This window comes from Geotrypetes seraphini, chromosome 3, assembly GCF_902459505.1.
Source record: "Geotrypetes seraphini chromosome 3, aGeoSer1.1, whole genome shotgun sequence".
NCBI lineage: Eukaryota > Metazoa > Chordata > Amphibia > Gymnophiona > Dermophiidae > Geotrypetes > Geotrypetes seraphini.
In genome coordinates this window covers 37,150,432-37,162,112 of record NC_047086.1, presented here as the reverse complement: position 1 = coordinate 37,162,112, position 11,681 = coordinate 37,150,432, and the positions used below count along the sequence as shown (strand labels likewise).

At 41.3% G+C, this 11,681-nt stretch overlaps 1 protein-coding gene across 5 annotated transcripts in view; it reads right to left on the bottom strand.

Annotated features, from left to right (window-relative positions):
- Positions 1-355: 355 nt before the first annotated feature.
- KLHL32 (kelch like family member 32) overlaps positions 356-11,681 on the bottom strand; it is a 226,804-nt gene continuing 215,478 nt past the window's right edge. For 3 of the 5 annotated variants that reach the window (XM_033939689.1, XM_033939694.1, XM_033939695.1), the window contains one exon: positions 356-886. In XM_033939689.1, coding sequence (XP_033795580.1) covers positions 725-886 — 162 coding nt within the window. In that variant the 3' untranslated portion in view covers positions 356-724. The remainder of the gene's footprint in view (positions 887-11,681) is intronic. The other 2 variants (XM_033939692.1, XM_033939690.1) reach the window with 2 other exon arrangements.

The following is an 11,681-nucleotide window of genomic DNA, read 5'->3' as shown; positions in this document are numbered from 1 at the left end:
CACACAGAAAGACAGACACACACAGAGAGTGACAGAGAGAGACAGAAAGAAAGACAGACAGCGGCCCAAGGAGAGAGACAGACAGAAAGAAAGATAGACAGACACATCTATTCTAGCACCCGTTAATGTAACGGGCTTAAAGACTAGTATGGTTTAAACATCTTAGTAATTTTATATTAAGTTCCATTTAGAAAATTGTTAAAAACATACTTGTTTGGTAAATGTTTTAACAAATGGATTGTAATTCACTGTGAATGTCCAGTATCTTTACTCTGTAAACCGCATAGAACTGAGAGGTAGCTGCAGTATACATGCATATTGTCATGTTATGTTCTGTTATTAATTAGGTGTTCTTGTGTGAGCGTTATATTGCCCTTGGAAATAATTACTGGTGAGATGGTTTATGCAGAAGCCCAGAACAGAAATACTCTTTGGAACAGGAATAAGTACTTTTAAAGACATTTAAAGAATGATTTACTACACAGGCAAGAAATGAATTTTCAACATAGAGTACTGAAACAATGATTTACAAAATCTGTCCCAAACATAAGGAGAGTTCACTGGATGAGACCGATAGCATTAAATTTGCCCCATTAACTTGTTTTTTCTGAATTGAAGACAAATAAGAAACAAGGAATCCTTCAGTATATTTAATCGAGACCAAAATCCAGCTGCATGTTTTGTCGTTCATCTCAGATGGATGGTTGCACGCGCTGCGTTTCAGTCACAGACTGCTCATTCTGTGGTGAGGCACCTGCAAGGTCTGGAGGTTGGGGCTTGTGAAGTAGGGGGCCGGGAGGAAGCAGGCAGCAATTCCATTGGATGCAAAAGGAAGCGTGGGTCCATAGAACACTTCTTCTTTTCCTTCTCTGCTGACATCGACCACCTGTGAGATTAAACAGTACGCCCAGAGAGCTATTAGGCAATGAGAAGAAACCGAACTCACTGGACCTCTGGTCTACTTTCAAGTTAACCTAACTATCCCCCTATTCTACGAAACTGCGCTAGCGGTTTCTAGCGCGGTGAGCCGTGCTGAATGGTCTGCGCTGCTCCCGACGCTCTTAGGAACTCAATGAGCATCGGGAGCAGCGTGGGACATTCAGCGCGGCTCCCTGTAATAAAGATGTACATTCATTTGAAATGACATAGGAAATGTCTACAGCATATTCTATTTCCGTTGTTAGCAAATGAAAGTGAACAGAAAAAGCACCAACATTTATGAACTTTTTGTTTATGTTTTACTCATCCCATAAGCTTAGGTTTTTCTTACCAAAGTTTTAGAATCTCCCTTAAGTGTAGGTTCTATCTCCTGTCGCTTAGAATTTTCCTTCTTTTTAATTTTTTTTTCCGCATCCCAGTTCCTTCTGTTTTCTCCTTTAATTGTCTCTCTTTCCTATCTAAAATTTTATTTCCACCCAATTAGCCATTTGTGTCATGTTTGTCCATTTGTTTATAGTTTTGTTTTTATTTTTATTAATTTTTTTTTTTTTATGGAAAAATCTTTTACTTTTGTCTGTCCTCTCCCCCAATTTTTAATTGTAACTCGCTTAGTAGTTTTGATAAGCAAATGCATCAAATTTTTATTAAACGGTTAGAAGACCAAGAAGGAGGTGGAGCTTACCCGAGATGACGGCCTCATGCATTTGCGGGGACGCCGTCGTGCTTTTGGTGGAGTATTTCCTCTTATGCTATGGTGAAAAGAAAGTCAAAAATCTGGGTTTTCCCCCGAGGAAGTGGCAGCACCATTTGTCCCGAAGGACGCCTTTGTGGATCGCGGCTCACGAACCCCACAACCGGAGGTTTCCACGGCTGGAGAGAACGCGCAAGCTGAGGCGCGGGACTTCTCCTTCGAGGGTGCCACTCTATCTCCGGATGAGCAAAGTCCGCCTAGCTGCCCCATTGCGAAGGAGGAGTCGTTTTTCAACGTGCCGGCTCGGGATGCCCTCTTGCTGGCCTCTCTGAGTGGGAGGACCAACCCTGGAAGGGGGAAGGAGGAGCTTTCAAGATCGCAGCAGTCGGTAGTGAGATTACAGCAAGTCCAAGAAGTTTCTTTGATTACTTAGGAGACTACAGGTATTTTGGGAGCCCAAGAAGTTTCCTTGATAACTGAGGTGGTTACAGGTACTTTGGGAGCTACAGAGAATTCTGAAACTGAGATTGTTCCTTTACAAAGGCCTAAGGTAATTACCATGGAATCTATATGGGAGGCCATATCAAATATGTAAACTTCACTGGGGAATCAAATTCAACAACTTTCTACGCGTTGTACCACCGTGCTTTCAGAAAATTTGGAACTTAAAAATAAAGTATCAAGTTTGGAGAATACAATGGGTGATTTTGAGATTAAGATAAAAACTTTGGAAGTACAAGCTCTGACTTGGGCTAAGGACAGTGCTAGTTTGCACTTTAAACAAGAAATGATGGAAAATTTCATTAGGAGATGTAGTCTCCAGATTCTTAACTTTCCGAAAGTTCAACCTATAACTGCCTTAGCTATGTTTAAAAGATATTTGAATGAAATTCTGAAAGTACCAGAAACCTTGCATCCACCTCTCTCAAAAATATATTACCTCCCAACGAGAGTTAAATCTCAAAATCCTACCCAGCAGAATTTATCTGCTGATAGTTTGAATTTGACACAGTTTCTGGAGAGGTCCGATACTGAGGTTCAGGTTCCTGCTACATTAATAGTACAGTTTGCCATTGATTCGGATAGGGATTGGATGCATAAAGATGCTTTTTTTAAGCATAAAGATGTTCCCTTTTTGACAAATATTATAAAAATGTATCCTGACGTATCTCGTTCAACCCAGAGGAGAAGAAAGCAGTTTCTTATATTGAGACAGGTAGGGGCAACCTTTGTTCTAAGATACCCTTGTAAGTGTGTTATGACATTTAGAGGTAATAGATACATGTTTTAGGATCCACAGCAGTTGTCTTAAGTTTATTTCAGATAGAGAGACTATATGAGTTTTACTGTTCTCAAGATAGCTCTGAAAAGAAATGTTCATGAGCAGTCAGGTCGCCTCTTTAGTTTGCCTGATATTTATTTTGTTTGGTGTCTCTCCAACTCTTCCGCAAACATCTGAAAACCTGGCTTTTTTCAAAAATGTAATACCTACCCCATCTTCGGCATCCTAAGCCCCCCAAATATCCTTCTCACTATACCCTTTAACCTCATTGGAGTTCCTTTCTCTCTCAACTCCTGTAAACCGTGCCGAGTTCTACGATTGTGGAGATGATACGGTATATAAACCTACGGTTTAGTTTAGTTTAGTCTTATTTCAGTTTTTCCTCAGCTACGTCTCCGATTATTGTAATAAGGTGATATTCTTTAAGTAATCTGGAATGTTAGTTTTAATTTCAGCCTACCTTGTAATTTTTCTTATTATTGACTTGTAACGATTGTGAATTGTTAAAACTTATAAATAAAAATTTTTTTAATAAAAAAATTTTTTTGATTACAAACTTGGCATAGTAAGAGGGAGGGTCTGCCCTGGGCGCCGTCTTGGTGAGGGCACAGGCACCCATCCTCCTCTCTGCCCTCCGCATCTTCCCCACCCCCCGCTGCCATGTACACCCTTCCCTTCCTCCACACCTCTGTAACGCTCCTGGCGCAAGCAGCAACCCCCAGGCTGCTGTCACGCCAGCATCGGCTCTTCTTCGGATGTCACTTCCTGGACCCGCACCTAAGAAGTGACATCAGAGGAAGAGCCAACGCTGGCGCGACATCAGCTTGGGGGCTGCTACTCGCGCCAGGAATGTTACAGAGGTATGGGGGAAGGGAGGCAGCGAACAGGTGGGGAGGGGGGAGAGCTTGTGGGGAAGGGGTGTGCAACCACCCTGGGCACCTCTGACCCCTCGCTACACCGCTAGTTTTACTATTTATAGGTATAGCCAGTCTGTATCCAAGGCAGGTAACAAAACATATACATTTCAAGTTTATTAAAAGATTTTTTTAAACCGCCTATTCAGGTTTCTAAGCGGTTTACAATATAAAATTACGTATAAACGCGTAAGAACATGGGATACTAAATAACATCAAAATCTAAGTAAAAACTCTGATAAAATGTACGGACCTACTTCAAACAATAGGGTAGTGGGGAAGAACTACAATTATTATAGAAAAGGTGTAACATAAAAGGGAAAAAACAGTAGGAATGGGATGGTAACAATTTTCTTTCAGTTTTGTCCTTAAAAGGACAGTTGTTATCCAAAGGCGTCTTGGAACAAGAATGTTTTTAACTGCGCTTTAAATTGTTTTAAATCAGACTCGCTACGTAAGTGGTTAGGTAGGGAATTCCATAGAGTAGGGGCGGTAACAGCAAAGTTATTGGAGCGCAGCGTATTAATTGATTTCAATGAAGGAATAATTAGGAGATTCTGAGATATTGACCGGAGAGATTTTAATGAGTTATAAGGAATTAGAAGCCTGTTGATGAAATCTGGTTGATTGTTTGATTTTATATTGAATGTTAGAAGTAAGATTTTATAACTGATTCTACATTCAATGTGCATTAAACAAACACAAGGGCAGCAAGAGAATGAGTCAAGGGAGGTACAAACAAATAAATGACATTTTAGTATTGATTTAAATGATTTTACATTCAATTGTGGGTTTACCACTAGGGGCAACTTGTTCTGCTACAGAAAAACATGCCAGATCTTGTATCATATTGTCCCTATTTCCACTTTCCTCCAGGGTGGACATGTTCAGGTCATCGAGTCTCTCCTCTTACGTCCTGTGGTGCAAACCTCGAACCATTTTTTTTGTCGCTTTTCTCTGAATGGCTTCGTCTTTTTTACATCCTTAGCAAGATACGACCTCCAAAACAGCCCAATACTCCAAGTGGGGCCTCGCCAATGATTTGTACAGGGGTATCAACACTTCCTTTCTTCTACTGGTTATACCCTTCTCGATGCAGTCCAGCATTCCTCTGGGTAAGGTCACCACCTTTTCGCCTTAGTATTATACCAGCACCTGTTTTGTAGGTGATATGAATTCATGTGCCAACTGCACGCTAATTCGTTAGCACAAGGCAAGTTATTTACCACTAAACGCTTTAATGGACTTTGTGGTAAGTGTTTTTGCATGTGCTAAATGCGTGTTAGGGATTAACACCCTTATGCACTTCTGAATATCAACAGCAGTATATCAAGCAACTGAAATACATCAATGAGAACATAAGCATTGCCATACTAGGACAGAATGAAGGCCCATCAAACCCAGTATCCTGTTTCCAACAGTGGCTAACCCAGGTCCCAAGTAACGAGCTAGATCCCAAGAGAGTAAAACAGATTTTATGCTGCTTATCCTAGGAATAAGCAGTGGATTTCTCCATCTTCATAATGCCCTATGGACTTCTATTTTAGGGAATTATCCATACCCTTTTTAAACCCTGCTAAGGTAACTGCTTTCACTACATTCTCCGGCAACAAATTTCAGAATTCAATTATTTCTCTGGTTTGTTTCAAATCTACTACTTAGTAATTTTATTATATGACTCCTAGATTGCTGTACACTGCATGTCACTTGAAAGAACAGGATAAAATGTAAATTGTTCTTTTGATTATTCCTAAAATTAAAGCTCTGTCTTACAAAAGAAGAGCTTGGCTTAAATTTCCCAGATTTACTTTCTATAGTTTGCTTATAGAGCCCAGTACTTTGTAATGCATTCTGAATAAAATCTGACTTTTATGTTTCTGGTAAAAAATGCATAGCAAATTGCTTTGCTAGCTACAATTAATTTTATCCTTTCTGTAAATAAAATTGTAATTGTTGTGTTCTTGTTTTCATTAAGTTGTCTGATATATTGTTTAGCATTAAAGAAAATAAAACAACTGAACTCCATCGGAATTCTATGTCACATTTGCGTTTAAAACATCAACATAATTTTAATTTTCAACTACTGTATATATTTCCTTGCATCTTTAAGTCAGGGTGATCCAATGTCATGATAACCCTCTAGTCAGTCATTTTTTTAGAGTATCTACAATTAAAAACAGATTAGGTTCTTACCTTTCTAATATCTTTTCTAGTAGAAAGATGTGTCATTCTGGATGGAGGGGTAATTTTATGAGCCATGCAGAGGAAATCCACTCCAGCTTTTGAATCCCTCCTGCTTCATTAGAGGGCTCTGCTGCCCCCTTCAGTTTGTACCAAAGCAAACGATAGCGATAACGATAGAAACACATATGAAGGAGAGGTATGGGAAATTCCCCAAACCATGAAAATTGTTAAAAACATACTTGTTTGGTAAATATTTTAACGAATGGATTGTAATTCACTGTGAATGTCCAGTATCTTTACTCTGTAAACCGCACAGAACTGAGAGGTAGCTGCAGTATACAAGCATATTGTTATGTTCTGTTTTTAATTAGGTATAAATAAGAAACAAGGAATCCTTCAGTATATTTAATCGAGACCAAAATCCAGCTGCGTGTACTTTGTTCTTCTCTGATATTATAACAATCAAAACAATCATGCCAAACAGAAACATTTACGGTGCTCAAATAATACCCCATTGTTTTATAGCAATAGATTATTCTTTATATTTTTAAGGTCTGACATCCAAATTTCAGTTTGGACATAAATGTTCTGATTGAAACAGTAGGCAGGCGCAGGGGATAACTTGACAGGGCGGAGCTCCAGAATTACATACCTATCTACTAGAAAAGATATTAGCAAGGTAAGAACCTAATCTCTTTTTCTAGTGCAATAGGTGTGTCATTCTGGACGGACACTCACCTGGTCCAGAGCATTCTGTGGACAGATAGAATAAGTCAAAACCTTGCTCATAACTCTGATATCGTAGAGAGCATCAGCCATGTAATCTACTCCAGCTAATAGGAGCTAGGGTAAAGACTCGCCCTCTGCCAGCTCCTGTCCCTGCAACCAGTTATGACAGGAATATGTCACAAAGGAAGCTGCTGCAGCTGCTTGGATTCCCAAGGCCAGCGCTTTGAATTGTCTTTTAATAATCACATCCGTTCTGTGATCCTGCATATCCTTTAATACCACACCTCCCTCACTTGGTAGGGACTTGTGTTTGGTTACCTGCTCTACCAAGGAATCTACCTTGGATTGAGTGAACAGCTGCTGATATACTGTGTAATTGGATACGGCCATACCATTGTCTTAGCTAGCTTAAGTGATCTGTGACTAATACGCTGATATCAGAATACCAGGGAAATAAAGAAGACTGAGCCTTATAGAGCAAGGAGCAGAGAGTACCTGCTAGAAGTCCAGGTTTAGCTTTTGTAAAGAGTCAGTGATAAGCTCTAACAGAGCCGAGGGTCTGAACAGATGGCGGACTTGATCAAGGGCCACCACTGTATCTTGCGTACTCACATCTGCCTGCGACCCTGATCTTCCGACAGGGAGGGCTCGTTCTGCGACAGTAAAGGCATAAAAATAGACCCCTCATCCTCTTAGACTCCCTTGGAAAGGCCCACCAGATCCTGGCCAGCTTCTGACATTGAGACAGACATGCTCTGAGAACCCCAGCCTCCCATATGCCTCTTGATGCGCTGCCAGACATCCCCTGGGGATATTGGTCATCCAGATAAGCTCTCCACATTAGATTGACAAATTCCAGAGAAAATTCCATATTGGGCAGCATAGAGTCTCCTTTAGATGACTCTAGCTTGCGTCTCTTGGGCTCTGCGGCCTCCACACCCACGCATTCAGGATGATCATTATTTCAGGACTTTAGAAGGGATTTACTCCTAATTGATGGACCCCCTTAACCATTCCTCAGCCCTAGACAGCAAAGGGAAGTTAAGCTATTCATGTGCTGAATGGCACATGGCACAAGGGTGCTCTTTGGGCACTCATCCAGCGCACACCTGGCATGAATTAGTGGTAAAGAAGCCTGAAGACTGCATCCCTGCCTGTTTTAAGGCAAAACGAGGTGATTTGAAGGTTCTGGAGAACTTTAAAAAAATTAGGGAAATTCAAGATGGCTGTGGCAGCGGCATTTTGATACCAAAAAACAGTACCAAAATGCTTTAACGAAAACAACCCCCCCCCCAGTGATTTTGTGATGGGGAAGCCTATGGGAAGGGGCAGAAACTTGAAAAGAATGTCTACAGCCTGCCTCAGTTTCTAAAGTAGCTGGATCTGGGAGAAGAAAAAGCTGCCTCAACTGGATCGCTCCTCCAACACTGAATGTTCAGGCTGACAGTCAGACCAATCTCTGACTAAGCCTCGAAACCCTGCAGACGTGAAAGTGGGGAGGTGAAACGTAGCCAGCATCCTGCAAAGCACTGATTAGCCCCCTATAGATGCCTAACAGCCTGCGCTCAAGCCCCTGAGACACAATAGGTGAGAAATGCTACAAGGGGAATGGACCCCAAACTCCAAAAACATTTATGCAGGCTGGCCAACAGGTACCACAGAGGGATTGGCCTGTCAGCTCTAGACCTCAGTCTACTTCTCCTCCACACAGGCAGAGCTGAACTCTCGATGAAGGGAGATCTGAGCACCAAGAGCCATCAAAGATTTGCGAAAAAGACAAAAAAGAAAAAAAAAAGAAATATACAGAGCAGATCAGAAAAACTCCTTCCGGCTCACATTCAGAAGGAGAAACTGAAGGAGGCAGCAGACCCCTCTAGTGAAAGACTTATTGTAAGGGCGACAAACCTTTTTGTGAGGCAAGTAAGTAAGAGGAAAAGAAAGTCGCTTTGGCTCTTAAAAGAAGTAGCTGAGAAAGTAAGGAAAAGAGTTTAGCTTTTATAAAGTACAAAAGATTGGGTTAGGGTTAGCGCCAGGAGTGAGACTGAAGATGACAAATGTGAATAGGGATTGAGGAGTGGGAGACTCCGATCCATTTTCAGAGGGTTGTGTTCATGAGGAGCTAGCTAAACTAAAAAGTAGACAAAGCGATGGGGCTGGATGGTGTACATCCAAGGGTGCTGAAGGAACTTAGGGAAGTTCTGGTAGCTCCGCTGACTGACCTTTTCAATGCTTCTCTAGAGTCGGGAGTGGTACCGGAAGACTGGAGAAGGGCGGATGTGGTCCCTCTTCACAAAAGTGGAAGTAAGAAAGAAGTAGGGAATTACAGGCCAGTAAGTCTGACTTCTGTGGTAAGCAAATTAATGGAAACCCTTTTAAAACAGAGAATGGTGAAGTTTCTGGAATCCGGTGGATTACAAGAACAGAGGCAACATGGATTCACTAGAGGCAGGTCCTGTCAGACAAATCTGATCAATTTCTTTGACTGAGTGACCAGAGTATTGGATAGAAGGAGTGCACTAGATGTGGTGTATTTAGATTTTAGCAAAGCCTTTGACAGTGTTCCACACAGACATCTAATAAATAAACTGAGTGCCCTTGGGATGGATCAAAAAGTGATGGGCTGGATCATGAACTGGTTGAGTGGAAGGCGACAGAGGGTAGTGATCAATGGAGATCGCTCTGAGGAAAGGGATGTTACCAATGGTGTGCCTCAAGGTTCTGTTCTTGCGCCTGTTCTTTTTAACATTTTTATAAATGATATTGCTGAAGGGTTGTCGGGTAAGATTTGCCTCTTTGCAGATGATACCAAAATCTGCAATAGAGTAGACACCCAGGATGGTGTGAATGACATGAAGAAAGACCTAGCGAAGCTTGAAAAATGGTCTGAAATTTGGCAGCTAAAATTTAATGCTGAGAAATGCAAGGTAATGTATTTGGGCTGCAAAAACCGAAAGGAATGGTACAGTTTAGGGGTTGAACACGACAGAAGAGCGGGACTTGGGTGTGATTGTATGTGATGATCTTAAGGTGGCCAAACAGGTTGAAAATGGTGAAAGCTAGAAGGATGCTAGGGTGCATAGGCAGAGGTAAGGCCAGTAGGGAAAAAGGAGGTACTGATGCCCCTGTATAAGACTCTGGTGAGACCTCATTCTGGAGGCCGCACTTCCAAAAGATCTAAAAAGGATGGAGTCGGTCTAGAGGAAGGCTAGTAAAATGGTGTGTGGTCTTCGTCATAAGACGCATGGGGACAGACTTAAAGATCTCAATCTGTATACTTTGGAGGAAAGGCGGGAGAGGGGAGATATGATAGAAACGCAATGGTAGAAACCATTCTAAAGAATAAAATTACTGACTGTAAAGGGTGTGCAGCACAGAAATGTTTGTTTCATATCATTTCCTGTGTTGTTTATAAGAATTTTTATCTTGGCTGGGGTTTTTCCCTTTTTTTTCTCATTATAGAAGCAATATCATTATGAATGCACCCTCATTTGGAAGGAATGTGCACTTTCTTTGGAGGAAAAAAAGCATAGTTTTTACAAAGAGGGCACACGCTTTCAGAGTTTAAGAGACCATTAGCTCAGTGTGCGGTGGCAGCTAAGAAAGCAAATAGAATGTTAGGAATTATCAGGAAAACAAAGATATGAATGTTATAATGCTCTTGTATTGCTCCATGGTGTAGCGCACCTCAAATATAAAGTGACCCAGTGGTGTAATTGGGACCAAATGGGCCCTGCGTGGACATAATAAGACAGGGTCTCCATAACTCAATCTCTCACAAGGTGGTGGCGATGAGGAGCCAGGAAACCAACTCATCATAAAGCAAGCATGTTCCAGATCGACACAAAAAAACAGAAATGGAAACTGAAATGCTAGAGATTAGAGATTCAACTGTTAAATGGGCTGATGGCGAGCAACTAAATAAAGTTCAAAAAAATCTGTCTTGCCATATATAATCAAGATTGCAAAGAACTCTTCAATGATGTTGACACACTGGGGATATCTCAGAACGCTACTCTGATGGATTCCTGTCAGCGCAGCATCACTCCTCACTGAATTCACCCTGTGTGTATCAGAGCCTTTTGCCACACTTATTATATATCAATCATCAATTTATATTAAAACCTAATTTAATTTAAACTTTTTATCTCTGTTTGTTATCTTTTATTAATTTCTAATATTCATTACATCTTCCATTCTTATCAGTTATTCAACCTTCATATAATATCGTAAAACTCTTTCTTTTGAACTTTTCAGCTTTTCAATCCTTAATTTTCATAAATGAACTTAGCTTTTATGCAGCTTTTGTTCAGCTATATAGCGCACTGCTTCCCATCTACGCGTTTTGATTCCTTCTTCAGGACTGAGCTAGTGCTATAACTATTGTGTTCCAACATTCCTTTTATCCTGTGGCCATTTCAGCAATTAGAGATGTCAGTGGTAATCTGTTGTATAGCCTATTAGATCTGAGAGGTTATGGGGGATAAGTAGTGTATTCCGCTTGTGCTTAATGTGTTATGCTGACCAGCACTCACCCTCAACAGAATTCTGTATGAAAGTTTTAGTGGGGGGGCGGGAGGGTCCTTTGGGATTTCTCAATGTCTCACCATGTCTGGATGATGGATGCCAAGTTTGTTATTCATACTGTTGCAACCGCACATTTATGACTGCTGCTTATAAGAACATAAGAAACGCCTTCACCGGATCAGACCCTAGATCCATCTAGTCCGGCGACCCGCACACGCAGAGGCCAAGCAATGTGCTCCCTGATGGAGACCTTGATTACCCGTATCCCTCAATGTGATTTCCAAGAAGGTGTGAATCCAACTTGTGCTTGAATCCTAGAATGGTAGTCTCCGTCACAACCTCCTCCGGGAGAGCATTCCAAGCGTCCACCACTCGCTGTGCGAAACAGAACTTCCTGACATTTGTTCTGAGCCTGCTG